The 27405-nt window shown below is 44.6% G+C and overlaps 1 protein-coding gene across 3 annotated transcripts in view; it reads left to right on the plus strand.

Annotated features, from left to right (window-relative positions):
• SRFBP1 (serum response factor binding protein 1) overlaps positions 1-27405 on the plus strand; it is a 126801-nt gene that overhangs the window by 95086 nt on the left and 4310 nt on the right. For all 3 annotated transcript variants that reach the window (XM_050945893.1, XM_050945895.1, XM_050945894.1), the window contains one exon: positions 21116-21197. In XM_050945893.1, coding sequence (XP_050801850.1) covers positions 21116-21197 — 82 coding nt within the window. The remainder of the gene's footprint in view (positions 1-21115; positions 21198-27405) is intronic.

Consider the following 27405-nt stretch of genomic DNA (forward strand, 5'->3'; position numbering starts at 1 on the left):
CCTGGTGGGTGGGAGGGGGTCTCCACGCTGGCCCACCCCAGCACTGTCTCCACAGCTCCCATTGGCAGGGAACTGTGACTAATAGGAGCTGCAGAGGTGGTGCCTGCGGCCGGCAGTGTGCGGAGACCCGCTTTTCCCCCACCTCGGAGCTGCCACCAGAGGGGTGTGCCAATCACTTTCGGGAGCCACCCAAGGTAAGTGCTGAACCCCTGACCCCCTCCTGTACCCCTGCCCCAGGCTAGAGCCCACACCCAAACTCCTTCCCAGAGCCCACACTCCATGTCTTCCTTTTATGAACTGAATCAGTTTTGTATCAAAAAATTTCCAAAATTGACATCAGCTTCCTCTTCCCAATCACAAACACATTACGTAAATAAAACTGCTGCTACTACAGACTTCTTTCAACCCACTATTAATTTATTTCAGTTCCAAGGCATCATCTTCCTATACATGGAATTCCTCTCTAACATTTTTTAAATTAGAAGATCTAGAAGAATAGTATGCTTCACATTGTAATCTGTATTTAGAAAGGAGTTCCAAATTCTTCAGTTTTCAGTCTCAGTAGTAATTTTCACTGGGAAAAGAAAAGGAGAGCATAATAATATACATGTTATTTTCAGTGCCAGAATAAAAAAATATTTAGTATTTCAGATCTTGGACTTTTGTGCTACTTTCTAACTGAATTAGAGATTCCTTGTTGCCAACTGATAAATGTGTGGGGGAAAGATAACTAGACAATTTAATGTTCATAGACCTCACTTGTGTGTTTTTCCTCATGGCGTTCATGAAATAAAGACACTTGAACATCAATACAATCTTGTAAATTCATTACTATTCATCATACAGTAAAAAGAAGAAAACTTAGCAAGATAGTGATACAAACAATTCAGATTATTTTTACTTAAGCATATCAGATCACTAAGCAGAATTTCTACTTGGCAGCGGGGAAGAGGATCTCTTAATGTGTTTTCTCATAATTTCCCAATACCCATAATGAGGAAGACAGCAACAGATATACTTCTTATATCCAATAGAAAACATCTTCCACTTTGGATGTAAATATATGACACAATCCCATGTCATAACTATTTTTTAAAAAATGGGACATTTCATCTCGTAATTTTCAGATGACGTTGAGATCTCAGGCACACATCAGCATTTTGAATGTATACTGCCTTTAAAGAAGAATGTTTAAGTTTAAAAATAACCTTCAATGGCCAGGTTGCATTTTGCAAACAAAGCACATAAACTAACTTTACTAATGATGCCTTAACAAAATCAACTTCATGTTTTCTTATCAAACAGTTCTATTTTGTCAGTGACTATAAAAACTAGAATACCTCAGTCTTAATCAAATCATTCTTGTGCTGCTTTATGGTCTTCCTTACTGTCATATATTGTACACACAAAGCATTTTACAAATTCATAGTGAAAACGAGCCTTCTGAAGGCACTTGTTTCACAATTCTTATTAAGGATGGTAGCAGCAGCAGACATCTCCAAGGCAGGGCGAATGTGAATGTCTTTTAAGAAGCACAACATTAACTGCATTTCCTAGTTTTTTCTGAAATTTGAGGGGATTTGCTTTTTTTTAACCTTCCTAAATACGTCTGTATCCGTAACTTCATTTTAACAAAGTATTTTGTGATGGAAAGTGTATACAACAAAAACAATGCTCTCTCTGTGAGAGTGTAATTCTCTGTGTATATGAGAGATTCGTGTGTGTGTATGTTAGAAAAGTCACAAAGGGCCTGATCCAAAGCCTGTTGAAGGCAGTGGGAGTCTTTCTATTGATTTCAAAGGGCTTTAGAACAGGCACAGAATTACTGCAGTTTTCATTTTGTTCCCAAATAAAGTCTGTTCAGTGCAGAAAACATTCCTACAATGATAGATTCCTATTAGTGATATAAAACTTCTGGTTTTGTTGTTAGTGCCTTTTAATAGCAGCATAATTGGATAATTACTTGTGGATTTTTAATGTTTGTTGCTTATGAAAAAGTTCTATTCACAGTCCATAAACCATAGAAAAATAACTATTGTATGCAGTCCTCTCTCTTTATTGGTTTAATATTATTAATGTGCTGTTCAATCTATTTAGTCTTTTATATTTTGTATAATATGCTCGTCATTGATGTTTTTCACTTAAGTATTTCTGTGTTTAAATATAGGCAGCACATTCTCACCCAAAATTTGCCATTTAAAAATAATCTGACTCGGTCATTGCAGTTTTGTCAATAAATATATAGTGTTGTTTGGCAAAAAGAATTTTGCTGTTATTCCAATGCCAAGAAATTTGAAACCAGAAGCAGCTGCTGTTTTTGTGGGACCCATCAAAAATTTGTATTCTGCTTTTTAGGGTGAAAACTGTGGCCTTATATGTAAATGTAAAAGTCTAGATGAAGTAATGGAAATTGTACAAGGTCAGTCAGTGCAGAATTTGATTCAAAATAACTTTCTGATATGAAGCTCTACCTTTAATACTCATCCTTCTGTGCTTTAATAGTGTGTGTATATTTGTAACAGCTACTAGAAGTTTTGTCACCAACATATTTAATGTAGCAGGGAGTATTTCCAGTTATTCAAATTTCCTCAGAAGCAGTAGTGATTATTCTATTTCTTTTTGCTCCGAAGATGAATGTGCTGCCTTCTGCATCAATCCCCTTTCTTTACCATCTTAGGATATATAAAGCTGTGTCCAGGCTCTCAGTTCGTTGCCCTTTATGGCAGCATATTTATGCTGAAAGTACTGAAAGGGAAATAATACTTTAATGGAAGTGCTTTTCTTTCCCCATTATATCAGATGTGTTATACAAGGTGGAATAAAGAACTGTCAGGATCCCTTTAATGGAAATCTATTCAGTGATAACGTGTGCCTCAGCTTTACATTATATCTACATACTCAAAATCCTTGCATTACTTCATTAAATAACATGGTTTCTTTAGTACAGACACAAAATAACTGAAGATATAAAGGAATCACCACTGTAGGGTTGGGGGTTTTGTTCATTTGTTTGTTAAAATCTGCTTGACATGGAAGTGACTCTGGGTGTATGAAACCACAGTTCCCTGAGAATTTTCCATGGCAAACATGAAATGTTAACTTCAAACAAGGATGGTTGTGGCTTTCATAAGACCATTGAAGATGTGAAGAATGTTGCACTAAGGTGTAAAAACTGTCTGTGACCAACTCATCGCCTTCAAAACTGGATCGTTTAAACTGAAGTTAGAGATACTTAAGGCCTGTCTACACAACTATTTTTACCACTTTAACTATATCCATTTAGAAACTGATCGTTTAAGTGGTACAATCATTTGGGAGCTGTATTGGTATAAAGATGCTTTATATCAGTAGACTTTATTCCCCATAATTTACAAGAATAAGCTATATAGATAGCACACACACAAACTATATTAAAGGAACATCAAGGCTGGTGCAAAATCAAGCCATCAAATGTTAAGAAATGCCAGAATTAAGGGTGCCCTTGTTTGGCCTCCTTATGCATATGTATTATGGTAGTCTTTAATTACATACTTTTTTTTTTTCCAAATGACTGATTAAACCCCAGAATAGGTCTGCCCTGTCCATTGAATGAGTCAGGAGTCCATTGGAAAAAAATTACTATCATGTAATTCAGACCTGCACAACTCATAAAGCGACGAGGGCCTTATTACGCCAAAGAAAACAGCTGAGGGCCGAAACCCCCTAGCCCCGCCGAAACACCCTCTCCCCAGCACCATCCAGCCCAGCCAAAACACAAAACACCCCCCCCATATGCACTGCATACAGCAGTACCAAAAATTAAAATACTGAAAATGGATGCCCCCTCCAGCCACCGACTCACCATTCGCCTCGTTACCCCCCCAAGTATAAAGCCTCGCCGCCACTGCCCGCCCGCCCGCTTGGCTCGTCATCCCCCTATGAAATAAGGGGAGGGAAAAAGGGGGATAGTTTGAAGGGATTTTCTGAACTAAGCCGGGGACAGGAAAGAGGGGCAGTGTGAAGGGATTGGATGTGACTGTCCAACACACAAACACGGGTGCCGTGGGGGCAGTGTGATAGGGGCTGTGGAGGGGCAACGTCCCTGGACTAGGGAAGGGGCAGCAGTCGGGGCAGGGCAGGCGTAGCACACACATACACACACCCACACACGTCTCCCCCCAAGGATTTCCTGGCTGCCCACAGACAGTTCAACCCCCGCACCCCAGCCATCACTATGGAGGCGGCCCTAGAACGAACCAGCGCAGTAGCCGCCCCACCCCGTCCCCAACCGAAGAGGAGGTTTGAGAAGGTGTCAGCCCAGTCCTACCCCTGTGCTGCTGCTCGAGCCCAGGCTGGGTGCCCCTCCACTCGGCACTTACCAGTTTTGCCTCGTGCCCAGTGCTTCCCACCTCAGCGGGCCCCAGAATTGACGCGTCCTCTGTACGCCAGGCGGGGGGAGCGGGAGATGGAGACATGCGGTTCTGACCGTTAGGGCGGTTAGAGTGCGGCATATGTGCGCAGGACTGTGAGGTGCCGCCTCTCCCTCCTGGGCAGGGGGAGAACCCAGCGGCCCCACCCCACCGCTTGCCCACGGGACCCAGGGGCCGCATGTTGTATAGGCCTGATGTAATTAAAGACTGTACCATACATATGCCTAGGGAGCCAAATTAAAGCTCTACAATCAATTGGAGTGGATTAGTTTAAATCAAAGCTTTTTAAAGCAATGAGGAGGAAATCTTGATTTTAAATAATTTATTTTAATCATGTTTTTCATTTATACTTTTTAGTGATTTTTTGGAAAGAGAGAGTGATTTTCTTCAGTTCATACCCCTTACAACATGTTAATTTGCAACTAAATATAGCCTTTCGCTAAATCTGATGCTTCTTTTTGCTAACCAGGCAGATACAGTATATCTATATACATTTATTTGAGCTATTCAATAGGTTAACCACCATTTATTCATATTCTTAATTTTTACATTTTTATAGTTCTTATTTAGTAGATTCATTTTTTTACTTATGATTTGTGTCAAGCTGTATTTAGATGGAAAATCAATTTTAAAAACCCCAAAACAGCATTTTACTTTTTTATTGAATAAAACTGCCTTAAATGTGTGAGATACATGGGGGGGGGTCAAAACTTTTATCAAAACATCTTTTGCATTTAATATGTCCTTTTAAGATTTTAGAACTAGTAGATGTCATCCTCTCAAACCTAGTTTTTAATTAATAAGTTGGAAGAAGATAACAAATTCCATTATTTTTCACTTTCCAATTGGTTTCTTAACTTTCAATGAACTGTTCATTGAACTGAACTAGTTGAGTAAACAAAAATGAGAGAAATATTCTCTCTCTACCTCCAGGAGAGGATGCTGCTGTCAAAATCTGGTTTAGCTCCAGCTAACTCTGTTCCAGCAAACTCCATCTGCTTAGCAAATGACTTCCATCAATTCAGTGGGGGACTTCCACCAGACTTTGTTTAAAATGTGGCAGCAAAAATGTACTTCTGTAATATTTTTTTGTATTTAATTTAAATGATTTTAATTATAATTTTTACATAGGTTGTTGATTTCATATTTAATTTTAACTAGGTTTATTTTTTAAAAAAATCCATATTTGCTTTAAATTTGTAAAAGTCTGCTTTTTTTGGCATTGTAACTTTCATCCTTTAATTTATTTTTGTGTGTGTAATTCCATATTTTTAAAACATTAAACTGAAAAAGCAGAAATTCCATAATTTGGCATCATATTTGGAATAATTTGGCACTGCTCATGACCCATGAGTCATCAGCAGTTTTGGAACTTTTAGATCTACGGACCTCTGCCACTTGAGCTAACAAAGTAACCAGTAATAGTCATGTACCAACAGTAGAGAAGCATCAGTGGGTTTCACAGATATTTGCTGGCAGCAGAAGAATTGAGATTCATGAATCTTGGATTCCATTCCTAGTTTTGGGGGGATTTGTGGTCTAGTAGCCACAGACACTTTTCTGCCCATTGCTCCCAAGCTTGATCCCTTCTGCGTCATCCCTTCAAACCTATCCCTGTCTCTTCCTTGCTCTTCTCTCCTCTGCGCCTTGCCCCCAGTCCCAGCCTCCATTCCCCAGGCTTCTCATCCTAATTCCAGTCTCTTTGCCCAGCAAGTGCTAGTCTCTCATCTCCAGACTTTACCTTTCCAGTTCCCCATCTAATCTGTCTTTTTCTCCAATCCTGGCTGCCAGATTCCATTCCATTCCCGGCCCCATCACATTTCTCAAGCTCAGTCCAAATCTTTTTGCCCAGCCGGAGGAAGTTCTCACAATGCATCCTGGGTCCTCTCAAATTGCCTGCCCCTACTTCACTAATTCTCAGTTCCAGTCTCTTTGCCCAATTTGCCCCAGATCCTCATCCAATCTTAATCTACCCACTCTTCCCCACCTACTGTCTCCCAGTTCACCAACCTTCCACTCCTTTTCCCTCCTCACCCCCCAAAAAAAACCCTTACACACCTGGTCTCCTTGCCAAAGATATAGTTAACAGAAAATTGGAATAAACACTTATGTGCCTATGTTTCCCAGAGTGCCGTGAATGAGAGAAATACACAGAAATGATGGGTAAAGGGCAGTTATGCATTGTACTATATTCCCTCCTTGTTCCTCCATGCTAAATTATGTTGTTTCCTCTGTGATGGGAAAATGTCGTGGACAGTTCTGGAAAAGGATAGAAGAAATCCTGCACTTTGCATGTTTAGAGGCTGGGAGCTGATTTCATCCCTGTATCAGAGGCATGGATCTCAGATTTGTATAAGTGATGTACTCATAAGGGAATGTAATTGTTTTTTTAAGTTGACCCACAAAGAGAGGGGAAATAAGTTTGGGCCTTTGAGGGTGGGGAAGGAGCCTTACAAGCCACCCCTGTAGATAAGGAGGGCTTTAAACTAGGTTCGACGGGGACAGGTGAGCAAACCCCACAGGTAAGTGGGGAACAAGACCTGGGAGATGGGTTGGAAACAGGAGGGAGCACGGGCTATAATGGCAGAGAGAAAGGAGGGTCACGGCAAAGCTGGGAGGCAAGATCAAACCAGTATCTTAGATACCTATATACAAATGCAAGAAGTATAGGTAATAAGCAGGAAGAACTGGAAGTGCTAATAAATAAATACCACTATGACATTGTTGGCATTACTGAAGCTTGGTGGGATAATACACACGACTGGAATGTTGGTGTGGATGGGTATAGTTTGCTCAGGAAGGATAGACGGGGAAAAAGGGAGGAGGTGTTGCCTTATATATTAAAGATGTACACACTTGGACTGAGGTAGAGATGGACATAGGAGATGGAAGTGTTGAGAGTCTCTGGGTTAAGCTAAAAGGGGTAAAAAACATGGGTGATGTCGTGCTGGGAGTCTACTACAGGCCACCTAATCAGGTGGAAGAGGTGGATGAGGCTTTTTTCAAACAACTAACAAAATCATCCAAAGCCCAAGATTTGGTGGTGATGGGGGACTTCAACTATCCAGATATATGTTGGGAAAATAACACTGCGGGGCACAGACTATCCAATAAGTTCCTGGACTGCATTGCAGACAACTTTTTATTTCAGAAAGTTGAAAAAGCTACTAGGGGGGAAGCTGTTCTAGACTTGATTTTAACAAATAGGGAGGAACTCGTTGAGAATTTGAAAGTAGAAGGAAGCTTGGGTGAAAGTGATCATGAAATCATAGAGTTTGCAATTCTAAGGAAGGGTAGAAGGGAGTACAGCAAAATAGAGACAATGGATTTCAGGAAGGCGGATTTTGGTAAGCTCAGAGAGCTGATAGGTAAGATCCCATGAGAATCAAGACTGAGGGGAAAAACAACTGAAGAGAGTTGGCAGTATTTCAAAGGGACGCTATTAAGGGCCCAAAAGCAAGCTACTCCAATGGTTAGGAAAGATAGAAAATGTGGCAAAAGACCACCTTGGCTTAACCACGAGATCTTGCGTGACCTACAAAATAAAAAGGCATCATATAAAAAATGGAAACTAGGTCAGATTACAAAGGACGAATATAGGCAAATAACACAGGAATACAGAGGCAAGTTTAGAAAGGCAAAGGCACAAAATGAGCTCAAACTAGCTATGGGAATAAAGGGAAACAAGAAGACTTTTATCAATACATTAGAAGCAAGAGGAAGACCAAGGACAGGGTAGGCCCACTGCTCAGTGAGGAGGGGGAAACAGTAACGGGAGACTTGGAAATGGCAGAGATGCTTAATGACTTCTTTGTTTCAGTCTTCACTGAGAAGTCTGAAGGAATGTCTAATATAGTGAATGCTTACGGGAAGAGAGTCGGTTTAGAAGATAAAATAAAAAAAGAGCAAGTAAAAAATCACTTAGAAAAGTTAGATGCCTGCAAGTCACCAGGGCCTGATGAAATGCATCCTAGAATACTCAAGGAGTTAATAAAGGAGGTATCTGAGCCTCTAGCTATTATCTTTGGGAAATCATGGGAGACGGGGGAGATTCCAGAAGACTGGAAGGGGGCAAATATAGTGCACATCTATAAAAAGGGAAATAAAAACAACCCAGGAAACTACAGACCAGTTAGTTTAACTTCTGTGCCAGGGAAGATAATGGAGCAGATAATTAAAGAAATCCTCTGCAAACACTTGGAAGGTGGTAAGGTGATAGGGAATAGCCAGCATGGATTTGTAAAGAACAAATCGTGTCAAACTAATCTGGTAGCATTCTTTGATAGGATAACGAGCCTTGTGGATAAGGGAGAAGCGGTGGATGTGATATACCTAGACTTTAGTAAGGCATTTGATACGGTCTCGCATGATATTCTTATAGATAAACTAGGAAAGTACAATTTAGATGGGGCTACTATAAGGTGGGTGCATAACTGGCTGGATAACCGTACTCAGAGAGTAGTTGTTAATGGCTCCCAATCCTGCTGGAAAGGTATAACAAGTGGGGTTCCGCAGGGGTCTGTTTTGGGACCGGCTCTGTTCAATATCTTCATCAACGATTTAGATGTTGGCATAGAAAGTACGCTTATTAAGTTTGCGGATGATACCAAACTGGGAGGGACTGCAACTGCTTTGGAGGACAGGGTCAAAATTCAAAATGATCTGGACAAATTGGAGAAATGGTCTGCGGTAAACAGGATGAAGTTCAATAAAGATAAATGCAAAGTGCTCCACTTAGGAAGGAACAATCTGTTTCACACATACAGAATGGGAGGAGACTGTCTAGGAAGGAGTATGGCAGAAAGAGATCTAGGGGTCATAGTGGACTGCAAGCTTAATATGAGTCAACAGTGTGATACTGTTGCAAAAAAAGCAAACGTGATTCTGGGATGCATTAACAGGTGTGTTGTAAACAAGACACGAAAAGTCATTCTTCCGCTTTACTCTGCGCTGGTTAGGCCTCAACTGGAGTATTGTGTCCAGTTCTGGGCACCGCATTTCAAGAAAGATGTGGAGAAATTGGAGAGGGTCCAGAGAAGAGCAACAAGAATGATTAAAGGTCTTGAGAACATGACCTATGAAGGAAGGCTGAAGGAATTGGGTTTGTTTAGTTTGGAAAAGAGAAGACTGAGAGGGGACATGATAGCAGTTTTCAGGTATCTAAAAGGGTGTCATCAGGAGGAGGGAGAAAACTTGTTCACCTTAGCCTCCAATGATAGAACAAGAAGCAATGGGCTTAAACTGCAGCAAGGGAGATTTAGGTTGGACATTAGGAGAAAGTTCCTAACTGTCAGGGTAGTTAAACACTGGAATAGATTGCCTAGGGAAGTTGTGGAATCTCCATCTCTGGAGCTATTTAAGAGTAGGTTAGATAAATGTCTATTAGGGATGGTCTAGACAGTATTTGGTCCTGCCGTGAGGGCAGGGTACTGGACTCGATGACCTCTCGAGGCCCCTTCCAGTCCTAGAGTCTGAGTCTGTAACACAACGGTGAAAAAAAAAATCTGCATGTTTTTACATGGGAACTTCATTTTTTGTCAGTTCTGCTTTTCCACCCCACCCTCCAAAAAAATACAGACCGCTGGAGGAGTTGTAGAGTTATGATGTCACAGATATCAAGCAAATTAAATCTGTCTGAGGAGGGAAGTGGGTTTTGTTTAGTTTTATTGAAAACTTTTTTTTTGTTAAGACTTGTTTAATGCAAATATTCTGTAAACAAAGAAAATGAGTAATCTGTCAAAGATTCATCTTCCTTGCATTTACGAATGGAGAATTCTCACTATACATGTTTGCATTTGAATATGACTGCGTCATACTACAGTAATTACTGTGGTGGCTGTAAATTGACCTAACCTATGTTAATTTAAGATGTAGTGTAGACATGCCCTAAGCTATGCAAGTGTGGAGACACCCTTGTATTGTGCAGCGATGTAACTGTTTCCTTTAAAAATAGTAGGGATTAGGGGTCAGTCTACTCTTGTCCCCGGGTGTATCCGTTTAAGGTTCCTGGGACTTTTCCAAGTGGACAAAGGCCTTGGGAAGGGCGGAGGTAGGTATTAGGACAGAGGAAGATGGTCCTGGGTGAATAAATAGTGCTGGAGGTGGGGGGATTTGTGGGAGAGAATCCCAGGTCACTGTTTCTGTGAGGGCCTGGGACCAAGGAGATTGTAGGGCAGGGTGGGGCAAGGCTTCCTGCCAACTGGGACAAACATTGGGAAGGATGGAAGTATCTATGCTGCCTCCTCCTTCGTAGCAGGAGAGTTATCAACAGTGGAAGGACTGCTGCCCTTTTCCAGCCTGCAGGGGAAATGACTGAGCTGCGAAGGGAGACAGAAGGAACAAGCTGGTTTAAGGCTACAGCAGGCCTGAATATTAGCACAGTCCCAGAACTATGGCTGTGGGGCTCCTGTGCCTAGAAGAGGAACCCTGTTGTTGTCCAGGAGGAGGGTGGGCACGTTTCCTGAATGAAGGAGGCTACAATGGTCTATATTTGAGAAAGTCTAAAAAGACCCTACAAGGGGGCATATTATTATAAGTATTCTGGCCTGAATATAAATTATTGTGAAGAACTAAGATGGAACTCAGGACATGGTGTCTGTAGGGCCACCTCAGACCATGAGGGGGTGCTCTGGGGCAGCACCAATCCACATGCTGGCATGATTGCATTTACACTAGAGGGCTGTGACAATTTAACTATTTTGGTTTTTAAAAAAACTGCCTGTAGACGGTGTCTAAGGAATAGTACCTCAGTAGCCTAGAAGACACCTAACAGATCTTTTCCCAGTATGATACAGAATGACTGATGTACCAAATGCTGAAATACCTACAATAGGATTTTTGAGTGCAGGGTTTAAATTCATCTCCAGTTCCTCTATGGTATGTATGGAAACCTCGATTTTGCTTGAGCAGTTCTGGCATGTGTTACTCATTACTAAATGCATATATTGCCTAATGAACATAATACTGGAAAATCTGCTTTTCAGTGCCAAGAAGTTGTTAATCTACATGTTTATCTCAAATACTTTATAGTTTTTCAGTGAACTGAATTTCCATTTCCATGGTACGTCTTTCAGAAAAATGGCTAAACACATACGATGAAAATCTGTTTTCAATTGTGGGCAGACTTTATGAGTGTAGTATGCCAAGAAATCTTTTTTTGTTTTCAATAGCACATCCAACTTTTAAAATGACACACTTATTGTAACAGTACCAAATACCCACTAGGTCATTTATCCCTGTGTGTCCTCATTAGCTCCCACCACTTTTGTAGCATGGCCCAAGAGGTTAACAAACCTCTTCCCCTTCAGACTAACTGCAGCAGCAGCAGCAGCACTGATTTTTTTTTCACCGTGTCACAAGTCTGTGTGGGTATGAACTGCTCTACTGAGCTATACCTGATGAGTTACCTTTAGAGGTTTGTGTTTATGCCTTGGAGCCACATAATTGCCTAATAATACTTTGAAGGTTAAATCCTCAGAAGTCCCTGTGTTCATCATTCCATCAGCAACCTAAATTTGTAATGAAACATTAGCTATAAGGATTTTAGTTTCAGAACTTTTCAACTAATAGTTTGATCAAGCAGCCGCTTTTCTTGGACCATCACATAGTTTCATTAATATAGAGATACAGAGATACGCCACCATCCTCAGAACTTTCCTTTTTTATTTCTCCCATCTACTTCCACTGAGAGCTTTTGGGGTATGGTCAGCAGTAAACTGCAGAGAACTCAAGATGCATTCGAGTTATTGCCAACTCCTAGTTTTTTCAGAACTCTGTCTCCAAATTGGCATACAACACATAAGCTGAGGGGCATAGTTTGTTCTACCCTCAGCTTGTGTTCTCTTTTCCGTTAAAAATGGGTGGTAATGTGAAACAGTGAGAACAATACTAGTTTCAGACTTTTCTTTTGGAGCTTGTTGAGGTTGGCCAGTTCCCATAATGTTTAGACATCCAACTCTCTGTTGGGAGCAACTTCCTGCTCTAGTTCTCTCTAACCTGGCTATTCTCCATTTTCACTTTTTAGTGCTATATGATCAGCTACTGGTATATTGAGAGGCCAGTTTCACATTTTGCTGTCCAGAAAAGGTGAAACAATCAGTGTGATGCTTTTGGATCAGCTGTGAAATGGTTAAGAAATTATTTTTTATATATATGTTTACAGTATGGCTCAAGATTTCATTCCAATTTTGTAACAGATCTTTTTAGTAAGATTTTTCTATATATTCTTTACAGCTTCTTATCCACTTGCAAATAATGTACAGTCTTTTGCTCAGCCCTCTTATTTGACCATGTTGTATTGATGCAGCACAATCACTGTTAATTATCTCCTTATTTTTATGGAGATTGCCTGGTTTTTAAGTACTAGCATCTCTTCTGCTCCTCTGTTTTTTGCCAAGTTTTGTTGTTCAGCACAGCTAAAACCAAATAGTAAATATATTTAGCAATGGCATAGTTTTTTAACTTTAACTTTTCAAAGAATTGTACAAATATGTAATCCCGATGAATAAATATCACTGCTGTCATCTTTTTCTATATGAATTCTTACAGTATTTAATATACTAAAACTTTTTCTAATATATTACTAAATTTAAAATTGGCAACCAAACCTGAAGTGATTAGAAAGTTGGAAATTCATAAGGCAAAACTGAATAATCCAAATTACTTTCAGTATTTTTTTTTTCATAAACAACTTTTGGTCAAATGTAACTGGTATCCCTATTGATAGGAACTTAGCAATGTTTTTTGTAAATGCACTTTTTTCAACACTGAAGAAATTTCTAAAGTCAAATATGAAGAGTATAATACCCACCTACTTTCTAGTGGAAAAATTTCAGTGGATATTTTTTACATCAGATCTCGCAAAGAAAATCTCTATAAAAGTTATTTTCACATGAAAACCATTTGCAAAATTCTAATGGGAAGTGGAGTTATGTCTTTGAAAATCCTCTTGGAAGAGGAAAGGGGAATACATCTTGGAAAATCCTTCTGTTGACAGGGTTGCTGGAACAATTTGTATGGTGAAGGTGCTCAGAGCCATTGAACCAAACTGTAAACCCTGTGTATAATGGAATCCACATCAAGCCAAGGTGTGTGGCAGCACCCCTAGTTCCAGCACCTATGCTTGTTGAAGGAAGGGGGTGAGAGACTGATAGAAGCTCATTTACATATTCAAGTATACTCATTCTTTTTTGATGGAAGAAAGAGGAGAGGCAGGTGTGGCTGTAGTGTAATTGGAGGACAGGATGCTCAGCCTCCAACGTTTTGGGGATATACTTCACTCTGTAAGAGGAACAGGACTAAATACACAGGATGTGTGAAAGTAGTTAGCCTTGGTCTCAGGCCACACATATAAAACAGGGCATTGCACTTGCTCTTCAGCCGTGCTCAGAAAGTTGGATATTCAAGGTAGCACTTGGGTGCCAGACTCTACCAGAAAAGAAGAGTCAAGAGCACTGATGCCACTCAGTGTTATCACCTGTTGCACAGGGACAGACTCTCCAGACTGCTACCTCACTCTCCAAATTTCTCTGTGCATGTTGCTGATAAGCAGAAGGTGATTGAGGAAAATCCCTTACCAAAAGTGGCCTTTGGCCCTTCTAAAAAATAATCTCAGCTTTCATTTTAATAAAATAAAGCAAGCCTCTAGGCCAGCGGTTCTCAGACTGTGGGTCGAGACCTAAAAGTGGGTTTCGATCCCATTTTAATGGGGTCACCAGGGCCAGCATTAGACTTGCTGGAACCCAGGGCTGAAGCCTGAGTGCCACCCTCACCCAGGGCAGTGGGGCTCAGGCTTTGGCTCCCACTCCCCCACCTGGATCATGTAGTAATTTTATTGTCAGAAGGAGGTCGTGGTGCAATGAAGTTTGAGAACCGCTGCTCTAGGCTTTTTACTTATAAAGATTACCTTGAAAATGGTAACTGACAGAAACCAAAGGGGACCTTAAGATTGTCTGCATGTATTGCCTTCTTATGTGAAATGTTTCAGTGAAGTTTGGGTCTTATTGCGAAGTATCTTGCTAAACCTCCACACAATCCTTAGGCCAGTGTGATCACAGTGAACAGACAGTAGTGCTGGAACTATGGGTGCTGGGAATGCTACCGCATCCCTGGCTTGAAGTAGTTATAACAAACATCAAATGCATGGTTTCCATCGGCAACACCCCCACTATATAAATTGTTCCAGCACCCCTGTGGACAGATGTCAGCTACAGCAGAAAACATTTCATAAGCCTACTAAAAAATGCTAGGGTCATCTCTGTTGACATTTACTGACACTCATGCTGAGTTGTTTGCTCACTCAGGCAGCTGCTGCACGGGGAACGTCTCACCTACAGTGCTGCTAAAAGCTTATGAAAGTCACTGCATGTAGTCCCTACACTCCATACCACCCCTGACCCTTGGCAGTTGCCCCAACATTGCATAGAGAGGTGAGGAGGCTGTTGGGAATCCTGCAGCTGCTGCAGTCCACCTCTCCCTTCCATTGCCTACCTCCCCATCCCCAGCTCAGAACTTGAAGAGCCGGTGCTGGTGGTTTTGGTTCTGCTCAATATATAGTTTTCAAGTATGAAAATTAGCTTATATAACTAGCATAAAATGTCACTCATGGAGCTTAACTAGACATGGCAGTTGTTGACAGACCGATTCCTTTTTAAGTTATTGTAAATCAACATAAATAAGTGCATCACTTAACGAGGCTAAAAAGTTTTGAAGGAGCCCCTGGTTAAAATGACCACCCTGCACCTGTAAGCAGAGGGGTATTTGGCTGGCTGGCCAAACAAGGGAACTGTGCTTTAGGGCTTGGGGGAAGGAGGAGATAGAAAACTGCTGCAAAGGGTCAGCGAGGTCACTGACTCGTCCCCCAGGAATGAGGCATTAAAAAGGGACAGCCCTGTACCTTAACCCTCCCGTTTGCACAAAATGGTGTGGATCTGCAGGCACAGTATTGTTTTGGAAGCATAGGCAAGCATCCAAGTTGCTTGAAGGTTCACAGCTGGGCTTCAATGGTGAAGCAGTTCTCATTGGCATGCAAAGAGGGGCGTGTTATGGGATCAACTGATACAGCTGCTGTATGCTGTGCGGGCCCATCACTGGCCACCAGATATAGTTGTGGTACGCCTTGGGGAAAACAATATGGGAATGCTTAAAGAGGTGGAACTAATGCTCAGAACAAGACAGGACTTGAGGCTGGTCCTTGACATTTTTCCAGGAGTTAACATTGCATGTCAGATATTCTTCAGCGCAGAGTCTGGCAGGGAGCCATGAGGCCCCCAAGGTGGACAAGGCCAGGAAGTATGTGAACAGAGAGGTGACCAAATTCCTGGGGACCCTAGAAGGGACAGTAATTTCACATCCTGGCATAGTATATGGAGCACCAGAGTTGTTTCAGGAGGATGGGTTTCACCTCTCAGACTTGAGTGCTGTCATGTTTTTGACTGATATAAAAGAGGGCATTAGGTGAGGTCTGGGAGCCCTACTGGGTTTGGGAGGAAGCAGCCAAGCTAATGGTTTTCGCCTCCTTGTGGCGGATGTTCAGTTCAGGTACTCCATAGGAAAGGTATACAGTGACCGGATAAATGGTTTGGAAAAGCACATAAAAAGTGGTGTCAGTAAAGGAGCGAATGGGGGCTGCTTGGGGACTGCTATGATTGGTACGGCATGGAGCCAACCCCTATTATTATAGCCACGTTAACCTTCCTATGAGGACGTGGTGGATGGTAATTTCCTGGCAATGGATTTGCTGGAGGGACCTGGATGGAAAAAGGGGGAGCTGGTAAAAGCCTCCTGGTTAATTATGGAATAAACATGGGGTTACCTGCACTGTACACTTCTATCTGCCGGGTAGTCCCAGACATCTGATTAAACTTATGTCAAATATCTCCTGTCTTTTTTCCGGTATAGCCTGACAATGTTGGCATCTCATGACTGCCCAGGTTGAATGTTGAGTACAGAAGGAGCCAGTCACTGAACAGTAAACATATATTACTCGACTGCTTTATTCACTTTGCACCTCCCAAACTGGATGCTGAATGAGGGAGGAGGATCCTAGGGAAATAAAACATGGTGATGCAATTAGGTAGTGTCAAAAATGCATATGCACAGGAAGATAGAGATGTGATTGTGCCTGCAGCCTTAAGCATTTTCTGATAATTTGAGTTTCACATTGCAACTTTTACATTTTTAGCACTGTTTTAGTTTGACGTATTATCTATTGGATACAAGACAGCTATAGAAATACCAAAAAATAAAATAATTTCTGTTCGTGCATATCTAAGTAAATATTAGGTTTTGTAAGTGTAAACTTCTTGATAGAGAGCCAGGATTTTGTTGTTGCATGCCAGAAACTTCCTTAATGACTTCAGGAAAGTCACTGGAACTAATTTGTGCTTCAGTTTCTCAGGCTGTAAAATGGGGATAATGTCTACCTTTGAAAATACCATGAGACTTGCATGAAAGACACAGCTTAGTGAAAAGTGGTGCAAGAAATAGTATGGTTTCATATGAATAAATATTTACCATTCCAGCATTTTCATAAATAATCAAATTTAATGATTTTTTTTCTCTGTGGATAGACTTAACATTTTTCCTTCTAAATTAGGTTTTCTGTCAATGTTTTCCATCATATAAAACACTTCTGTTCCATTTGTTTTTCCATAAGCCTGGATATGCCAAAAAGTCAAAAAATAGGAAGTGTTTAAGAATAAGAATGTCACATTGTATGTTTATGGCTGCTATCTCCTAATATAGATAGTGTTTGCAGGTATTTTTTCTGTAAGAAAAATGTGAGTATTCCATATAAACTGGCAAATAAACTTAAACCCTTTTCCATAAATACTTGAATTAAAGAACACCAGATGTTGCACAGAAGCTACTGCTGCTTTGTGAACTTTATGGTATACACTTTCTAAACCCACAGGAAGCGTCTAAGGGGGAAAGTATATTAATTAAGTTCAAAAATACATTTTCCAGCTACAGAAAAATCTCCAAAGAAAATACCTTTTGATCTTCAGCAATGTGAGCAGTCTGTCCCAGCAGTCTGGGAGCAGCATGCACCGTTGTCACATGGGATCTGGATTCAGGCTTCAAGTTCTCTAGGCCAAACCAGCGTGCGAGTAAGCCAGCTGAGGCCCATTGGAGATGGAACATGTACGTCTCTTGGACCATCTCCTCTGGCCAATGTTCAGAAAATCGCAGACTGTCTGCAAAGGGAACAGTTTCCCAGCTCTCCTTGACCTGAGGAAAGATTTCTGCAATATAGGGGACTTGGGAAGAAGGGAAATTACTCGCAAGCCCAGAAAATCATCTCGTCAAACAAGAAATATGACCTAAACAGTATGGTCTTCTGCTAAGATGTTGAGTTTCCCTCACTATTTTGTAACATTTTCCTAGGGCTGGCCAGAAAATATTTGTTTCCAAAGAGGTTAGAAATTTTGTTTTTATTTGGATATGGAATGAGGGGGAGAAACCCACCTAGTGTTGCCAGTAGCTTGATGTTTAGGGCACTCACCTCCAAACCAGGCACAGTAGGAACTTGAACCTGGGTCTCCCACATTCCAGGTGATAAACACTGGGCTATTAGCAGTACTGGGTTGGTGTTTCTTTCCCCCTTCTTCCCCCTCTACTCCACAAAATCCATCCTGGATCTGAGATGCCTTCTCAATCAGTTTTGCCCATTAAGAACTTTTGCAGTGAAGTGAGGACAACGTCATGAGTGATGAACAGTCTTTCTAATAACTGCCGGTTGTCTTCCAACATATGAAGAACTAGGAGTTGAAAGGGTAGGAAAGGAAAGAAACACCATCCATAGTACTTTAATCCTAATTACTATAAATTCCTCCTCTTGCCTCCATGACACCCATGCTTCCCTTATCTCTTCATACAAGAGACACAAACACCAATATCATCCTTGCCCTTCAATCTGACCACGTTACCCTGCTCTTTAAATCCTTCCAATGGCTTTCCTTTGCTCTGCTGCATCAAATTTAAACTTACCTTTGCCTTTAAGACCCTGTATAACTCTGCACCTTAACTCTTATCCACCCTTCTCTCTATCCATCTTCCCTTATCTCCTCTGCTGTGCTAACAATGCCAGCCTTGATGCCTCATTCCACCTGCTTCTCTCACAAATTCTACTCTCTATTTCTTTATCCAAATCACCCCTCTTTGAGCAAGTCCACAAGGTTATAGACTCATAAACTTTAGGGTCAGAAGGGACCAATATGATCATCTAGTCTGACCTCCTGCACAAAGCAGGCCACAGAACCCTACCCATCCACTTCTATAACAAACCCCTAACCTATGTCCGACTTATTGAAGTCTTCAAATTGTGGTTTGAAGACCTCAAGCTGCAGAGAATCCACCAGCAAATGACCCATGCCCCACGCTGCAGAGGAAGGGGAAAAACCTCCAGGGCCTATGCCAATCTGCCCCGGAGGAAAATTCCTTCCCGACCCCAAATATGGCGATCAGCTAAACCCTGAGCATGTGGGCAAGACTCACCAGCCAGTACTCAGGAAAGAATTCTCTGCAGTAACTCAGATCCCATCCCATCACAGAACACTGGGCATACTTATCTGCTGATAATCAAAGATCAATTGCCAAAATTAAGCTATCCCATCATACCATCCCTTCCATAAACTTATCAAGCTTAATCTTAAAGCCAGATATGTCTTTTGCCCCCACTACTCCCCTTGGAAGGCTGTTCCAGAACTTCACTCTTCTAATGGTTAGAAACCTTTGTCTAATTTCAAGTCTAAACTTCCTAGTGTCCAGTTTATACCCATTTGTTCTTGTGTCTACCTTGGTACTAAGCTTAAATAATTCCTCTCCCTCCCTAATATTAATCCCTCGATATATTTATAAAGAGCAAGCCTATCCCTCCTCAGCCTTCTTTTGGTTAGGCTAAATGAGCCAAGCTCTTTGAGTCTCCTTTCATAAGGCAGGTTTTCCATTCCTCGGATCATCCTAGTAGCCCATCTCTGAACCTGTTCCAGTTTGAATTCATCCTTCTTAAACATGGGAGACCAGAACTGCACACAGTACTCCAGATGAGGTCTCACCAGTGCCTTATATAATGGTAGTAACACCTCCTTATCTTTGCTGGAAATACCTCACCTGATGCATCCTAAAACTGCATTAGCTTTTTTAATGGCCATATCACATTGGCGGCTCATAGTCATCCTGTGATCAACCAATACTCCAAGGTCCTTCTCCTCCTCTGTCGCTTCCAAATGATGTGTCCCCAATGTATACCTAAAATTCTTATTATTAATCCCTAAGTGCATGACCTAGCACTTTTCACTATTAAATTTCATCCTATTACTATTACTCCAGTTTACAAGGTCATCCAGATCTTCCTGTATGATATCCTGGTCCTTCTCTGTGTTAGCAATACCCCCCAGTTTTGTGTCATCCGCAAACTTTATTAGCACATTCCCGCTTTTTGTGCCAAGGTCAGTAATAAAAAGGTTAAATAAGATTGGTCCCAAAACTGATCCTTGAGGAACTCCACTAGTAACCTCCTTCCAGCCTGACAGTTCACCCTTCAGTACTACCCGTTGGAGTCTACCCTTTAACCAGTTCCTTATCCACCTTTCAATTTTCATATTGATCCCTATCTTTTCCAATTTAACTAATAATTCCCCATTTGGAACCATGTCAAATGCCTTACTGAAATCGAGGTAAATTAGATCTACTGCATTTCCTTTGTCTAAATAATCTGTCACCTTCTCAAAGAAGAACAGGTTGGTTTGGCATGATCTATCTTTAGTAAAACCATGTTGTAACTTGTCCCAATTACCATTGACCTCAATGTCCTTAACTACTTTCTCCTTCAAAATTTTTTTCAAAACCTTGCTACCTTCTTCGTGTTCAGATACTTCCTAAAAGTTGACTTCTACTGTGACTCCTACAGGAAGTCAGGTGGTTGCCTATTACTGTTTATCCACAGCCTTGTCATAACCTCTATTTAAAAAACACAAGTGTGTTGTATTTTTCAAACTATGTTGCTAAAATGTGGCCATTTGCTACTTTGACTACCTTATTTACATATGTACGCTTCTCCTCTACCCCTTCGTCTGTTTGCCTTTTAGACTGAAAAGTTCTTGGAGACAAGGAGCGATGTTGTCTCATGTTTGGAAAGCACCTGCTACATTGTGAGCCCTATTGGAAATAATAGTAATGACTTCAAAATTTAGTCTCTAGAGCTCTATCAAAAAAGGAAGATGAACGATATTATCTGACTTAACAGTAATTAACCCTCCAGCCAAGAGGAGGTGGCCTTGTGTATACAGTCCTCTTCAGCCTTTTTTTGAATTATTGTAGACCAATATAGCAAATATGCAGTGAATGAAAAATTGTAGTATGTTATTCAAGCCTGGAAGATGTGCAGACAATCTATTCTTAAACAGAAACATCAACAATATCACTCATATTTAACAATAGGGCAATTGCAATGGTGCATATTTGTGATGTTCTTATCAATAGCTCCATAGTCAAATTCTTCCATGCTCCTTGGGATGATGTGAGATTTTAATTTAAGACAAATGTGTGGTGAGCAGGCCTGGTAACATTTAAACTTGTATTGTTAGTGGGATGGGAAGTCCATAATCTGTCACTAGCGTATCTTGTAGTATGGATCAGGCAAATCTACACAACCACCTTATCACCATATAACATTTCTTACTTATTTTTTTATTTTTTGTATACAGCCAAATTCCACTGCAGCTGACAGAGCGACTGCTAGACTAGCAGCAAACCCACTGTTAAAGACAAAAATTGCTGATATTAAAGGTATGAAATAGACAATCTCATCTTGTTGAAATTCCTGTATTTGTTTATGCACGTTATCTTGTTCTACCCCTTAAAAATGGTGTTTTGGAAGAGGTAATATAATTACACTCTGTCTCAAATAGGGATATTTGCCTTAGCCGCACAAATGAATTTTAAAGGTTTTACAATTATATTCTGAAAACTGAGGCTCCCTTTATTCTGTAAGGGTCTGACTTTTTAATAAAGAGAGAAAATATAAATATATAGTGTCAATAATGAATTGACTTATTATAGCCTGAATATGTTGGTCACTTTTGATTAATATTAAATTGCTTCCATATTTGTCTCTGCTTTTTAACCCACAGTAATAGTATTTGCTATTCTGGAAATTTCCACTACATGCATCCGACGAAGTGGATATTCACCCACAAAAGCTCATGCTCCAATACGTCTGTTAGTCTATAAGGTGCCACAGGACTCTTTGCTGCTGTTGCAGATCCAGACTAACACGGCTGCCCCTCTGATACTTGACAGTATTTGCTATTAGGTGTATGCACTGTTTGCTAATAGCTGTATGTACTGTTACACACTTGTATTACCAAATTTAAGCCAGCTAGCCAAGATGAAGTCACAGACCTAAAATAGTTTTGTAATATTAACTACTAAGCTGGTTAATAGGTGTAAAACACTCAATTGCATAGCAGCTAGCAGAGAGAGGGATTATATTATTCATAAAATCCAGAAGCCTCTGCTAAATTGGTGATGAATCATATTTAGGGCAGCACCTATATTAACTCTGTAAAGACACTATATTGGAGATATTTAAGGCTGAGGTTTTCAAAGTATCCTAAGGCAGTTTGCACTGTTTCCATTATGGACATAGCGTGCTTTTCACCGCAGCTCTCACATACCCTACACACCACCTCTAGTGGTATACAGTGTAGACGTAGGCTAAAAGAAGGTTGAGGCATGTTGGTTGTGCTCGCTGTTGGGCAGAAAGCAGATATGGAAAATTCCAGGCCAAAGGGTGAATGTTCCAGAAAAAATTAGCTTGTGAAAAAAGGTTCTTCTTCGAGTGATTGCTCACATCCATTCCAGTTAGGTGTGCGCGCCGCGCGTGCACGTTCGTCGGAAACTTTTTACCCTAGCAACTCCAGTGGGCCGGCAGGTCGCCCCCTGGAGTGGCGCCGCCATGGCGCCCAATATATATCTCTGCCGGCCCGCCCGCTCCTCAGTTCCTTCTTACCGCCGTGTCGGTCGTTGGAACTGTGGAGCGCGGCATAGCTGTCCTCCACGTCCCTAGCTCTCCTCGTTATCTATCGTTTATCTCTAGTACTATTGTAGTTGTTAATTAGATTGTTAAGTGTAGATAGTAGTAGTTAAGTTAAGTAGTTTGTAAATAGTTCTTCGCCGGGGGCTTAGCCCTTCCTGGCACCCGGCACCGGGCTCATGCCTGGTTCGCCGGGCTTCAAGCAGTGTGCGGCCTGCAAGAAGCCCATGCCTACTAGCGATTCCCACGACGCGTGCCTGAAGTGCCTGGGGGAATCGCACAGATCCGACAAGTGCCGCATCTGCAAGGCTTTTAAGCCAAGGACAAAGAAGGAGAGGGATCAAAGACTCCGAACTCTCCTTATGGAGGCGGCACTTGACCCGGCGGCTTCGCAGGCCGTGATCTCAGCGCCGGCACCGGATCGCGCCGGCACCGAGAAGACTCCCCGGCACCGACCTTCTCCGGCACCGGGGACAGAGCCAAGGCCGTCGAAGTCTGCTACTCCGGCCAGGCAGACCCGACTGGAGCGCCCGGCCTCAACATCGGCCGCGGCGCCGCCGGCACCGTCGACTCCGGGCCCGGCGGGTCCGTCGAGTCCGGTGCCGCCGAGCTCCCCCATGAGATCTGGGGTTGAGATAGTGGTCCCATCCACACCGGAGACCTTCGCCTCGGCTCGGGACCTCATAGCCCTGACTGAGCCCACTCAGCTGCCACCCCCGGTACCTCCGGTGCGGGTCGTGTCCAGAGGCAAGCCCATGATGTCGGCACCGTCTCGGGACTCACGTTCACGATCCAGGTCCCGACGCCACGGTCGCTCCAGATCCCGACGCCGCTCGCAGTCCCGGCACCGCTCCCCTCAGCGGTACCGGTCGCACTCGCGGCGCCGGTCGACATCAAGACGATCGCGGTCGGACTCCAGCCGCCGATACCGGCACCGCGATTCCAGGAGCCGGTCCCGACGTTACTCGCCGCACCGGTCGACCTCCCGGCACCGAGCTGGTGGCAGGTCCCGGTCCCGGTCGACCTCCCGGCACCGAGCTGGTGGCAGGTCCTGATCCCGGCACCGAAGCGGCGCCCGGTACCGGTCCAGATCCGGCACCGTGACAGAACCCGGTCCCGGTCCCGATCCCGGCACCGATATGACTCCCGGCACCGGTCCCCGGCACCGAGACGTTCGCCCGTGCCGACCCGCGCAGACCCTTACCATCCAGGGTCAGCCCCGCCATGGCCCTCTAGACAGCCGTCCGTATCTTCACAAACGGACAGCGGGTATGCGCTGGGCACCGACCGGCAGGCGGCGCTGTTCAGCGATCCGCCACAGCAGGACCAAGGCCCGCAACAATGGGGATTCTGGACACCCTGGGCATACCATCAGGCCCAGGGCCCCCAACAGCTCCCTGCTAGGCCGGCGACTGCGGAGCGCAGGGCACCTGAAGCCTCGTTGTCTCGCCCCCCTCCCTCCCCGGATGGGGAGGAAGGGTCCAAGCAACAAGACTCCGCTTTGGCCCCTGAGGCAGAGGCGAGGGCCGAAGGAGACCCGCCGTTAGACACTCTCTTGCCGGGGGTCTCCTCATCCTCCTCCCCGGATGAAGCGGTGGCGGGTACCTCCTCCAACAGCCCCCCCCCGCTGGATCTCAGGGCGCACCAAGACCTCCTCAGGCGAGTAGCTCAAAATCTGAGTCTGCAAGCCGAGGAGGTCTCGGAGATAGAGGATCCAATTGTCACCATCCTCTCAGCAGATGCTCCCACCAGGGTCGCCCTACCCTTCATACGAACCGTCCAGGCCAACGCCAACACCATCTGGCAGTCTCCGGCCTCCATCCCTCCTACGGCGAAGGGCGTCGAGAGGAAGTACATGGCTCCTTCTAAGGGCTACGAGTACCTCCATGTGCACCCGACTCCGTGTTCCCTGGTGGTTCAATCAGTGAACGATAAGGAGCGTCATGGCCAGGAGGCTCCAGCCCCCAAATCCAGAGAGGCCAGGCGGATGGACCTCCTCGGCCGTAAGGTGTACTCGGCTGGGGCGCTGCAGCTCAGGGTCTCCAACCAGCAAGCCCTGCTGAGCAGATACGCCTTCAACTCCTGGGTGGCAGCAGACAAATTCAAGGAGCTGCTGCCACAAGATGCTCGCCAAGAGTTTACGGCCATCTTGGATGAAGGCAAGAAGGTCGCACGCACGTCCTTGCAAGCCTCGTTGGACGCTGCAGACTCGGCTGCCCGTACCCTCGCGTCGGGAGTAACGATGCGTCGCATCTCCTGGCTGCAGGTTTCCGGCCTTCCGCCGGAGCTCCAGCATACTATACAGGACCTTCCTTTCGAAGGCCAAGGGTTGTTCTCTGAAAAGACAGACCCCAGACTCAAGAGTCTGAAAGATAACCGAGTCATTATGCGGTCCCTCGGGATGCACACACCCGTGACCCAACGCAGACCCTTCCGGCCACAGCAACAACAACAGCGCAGGCCGTATTCCCAGTTCCGCCAGCGGCAGGACCTTAACAGGCGCCGCGGCAGGAATGGAAGGCGCAGGCATTCAGGGAACCAAGGGGGGCAGAACCAAGGCTCCTCTAAGCCCCCGCCTGGACCTAAGCCTTCATTTTGAAGGTGCGCCCGAGGGCGCAGTAACAGTTTCCCCAATGGATCCTTCCCCCCCGTTTTCCAACCGCCTTTCGTTTTTCCTCCCGGCGTGGTCCCAAATAACATCGGACCGCTGGGTCTTAAGCACGGTGCAGACGGGATACCGCTTGCAGTTTGTTTCATTTCCTCCTTCCCGCCCCCCTTCCTCGTCCCTCTTCAGGGACCCCTCTCACGAGCAATTCCTTCGACAGGAGGTGCAGACGCTCCTCGGCAAAGGAGCTATAGAGGCGGTGCCGGAGAACGAGAAAGGCAAGGGGTTTTATTCCCGCTACTTTCTGATCCCCAAGGCCAAGGGGGGCCTCAGGCCTATCCTCGACCTGCGAGAGCTCAACAAGTACTTGGTGAAGTTGAAGTTCCGCATGGTATCCCTGGGGACCATTATCCCATCCCTGGATCCGGGAGACTGGTACGCTGCCCTCGACATGCAGGACGCGTATTTTCACATTGCCATTTGGCCACGCCACAGACGTTTCCTTCGCTTCGTTGTGGGGCCTCTTCATTATCAATTTGCAGTCCTCCCATTTGGCCTGTCCACGGCCCCGAGGGTGTTTACAAAATGCATGGCAGTTGTTGTGGCGCATCTTCGGCGCAATCGTATCCACGTGTTTCCTTATCTGGACGATTGGTTGATTCGGGGCACGTCGGAACAACAAGTCTGCAGCCATGTCCGCGTGATCACCGGCATGTTCGCCACTCTGGGCCTCTTGGTAAACACGGACAAGTCCACCCTGATTCCCACACAGAGGGTGGAATTCATCGGGGCCGTCCTGGACGCCACTGTGGGCAGGGCCTTGCTGCCATTGCAGCGGTTCCAGGCCTTGTCAGCGATCGTTCAACGACTGAGGACAGCCCCATTGACGTCAGTGCGGACATGTCTAACCCTGTTAGGCCACATGGCGGCTTGCACCTTTGTGACCGATTACGCTCGGCTCCGCATGAGGCCCCTCCAGTTATGGCTCATCAATCATTACAGGCCGACAAGACAGCCGCTAGATATGTTAATCACAATCCCCCAGAGGGTATTAGATTCTCTCGGCTGGTGGCTAGACCAGTCCGTGTTATGTGCGGGTCTCCCTTTCCAACCACCTCAGCCCTCGGTGTCCCTAACAACGGATGCCTCAGATCTAGGCTGGGGGGCCCACCTAGGGACCCTGAGGACGCAGGGCCTGTGGTCCCAGGAGGAGGTTGGGCTACACATCAACATGCGGGAGTTGAGAGCGGTCCGCCTTGCTTGTCAAACGTTCTGTCATCAGCTTCAGGGTCGCTGTGTCGCGGTGTTCACCGACAACACGACGACCATGTATTATATCAACAAGCAGGGCGGCACCAGATCCTCCTCCCTGTGCCACGAGGCGATACGACTCTGGGACTTTTGTGTAGCCCACTCCATTCACCTCATGGCTTCCTTCCTCCCCGGAGTACGGAACACGCTGGCGGATCGATTGAGCAGATCCTTCCTGTCACACGAGTGGTCCCTTCGCCCGGACGTCGCCCTCTCCATCTTCCGGAGGTGGGGTTATCCCCGGGTGGACCTCTTCGCGTCCAAGGGGAACAGGAAGTGCCAAGCGTTCTGCTCCTTTCAGGGCAGGGAGCCCGGGTCGATAGCGGATGCCTTCCTCATCCAGTGGTCGACCCACCTGTTCTATGCGTTTCCCCCATTCCCTCTGGTCCACAGGGTCCTTCTGAAGGTGCGCCGGGACAGGGCTCACGTGATCATGGTAGCCCCGGCATGGCCCAGACAGCACTGGTACCCCATGCTGCTGGACCTGACCATAGCCGACCCAGTTCCCCTGCCCCTTCATCCGGACCTGATTACCCAGGAGCACGGGTCCCTCTGTCACCCGGACCTGCAGTCGCTGCACCTAGCGGCGTGGCTCCTGCGTGGCTGACTGGCTCTGAGCTGCGCTGCTCCACGCCGGTGAGGGAGGTGCTCTTGGGCAGCAGGAAGCCGTCCACTAGAGCGACATATTCGGCCAAATGGAAGCGCTTCTCCTGTTGGTGCGTGGAGAGAAATCTCCGCCCTATGGAAATTTCGGTAGCCGACATCTTAGACTACATTTGGTCCCTCAAAGGGCAAGGTCTGGCCATATCGTCGTTGCGAGTCCACCTAGCAGCTATCTCCACCTTTCACTCGGGTGCGGATGGTCGCTCTGTTTTTTCTCACCCAACGGTGTCTAGATTCCTTAAGGGGCTGGAACGTTTATTCCCTAACGTCCGTCCCCCTGCTCCAACCTGGGATCTTAACCTGGTGTTGTCCCGGCTCATGGGGCCCCCCTTTGAGCCGTTAGCTACTTGCTCCCTGCTTTACCTCTCTTGGAAGACTGC

The sequence above is a fragment of the Gopherus flavomarginatus genome, chromosome 3 (assembly GCF_025201925.1).
Source record: "Gopherus flavomarginatus isolate rGopFla2 chromosome 3, rGopFla2.mat.asm, whole genome shotgun sequence".
Taxonomy (NCBI): Eukaryota; Metazoa; Chordata; order Testudines; family Testudinidae; genus Gopherus; species Gopherus flavomarginatus.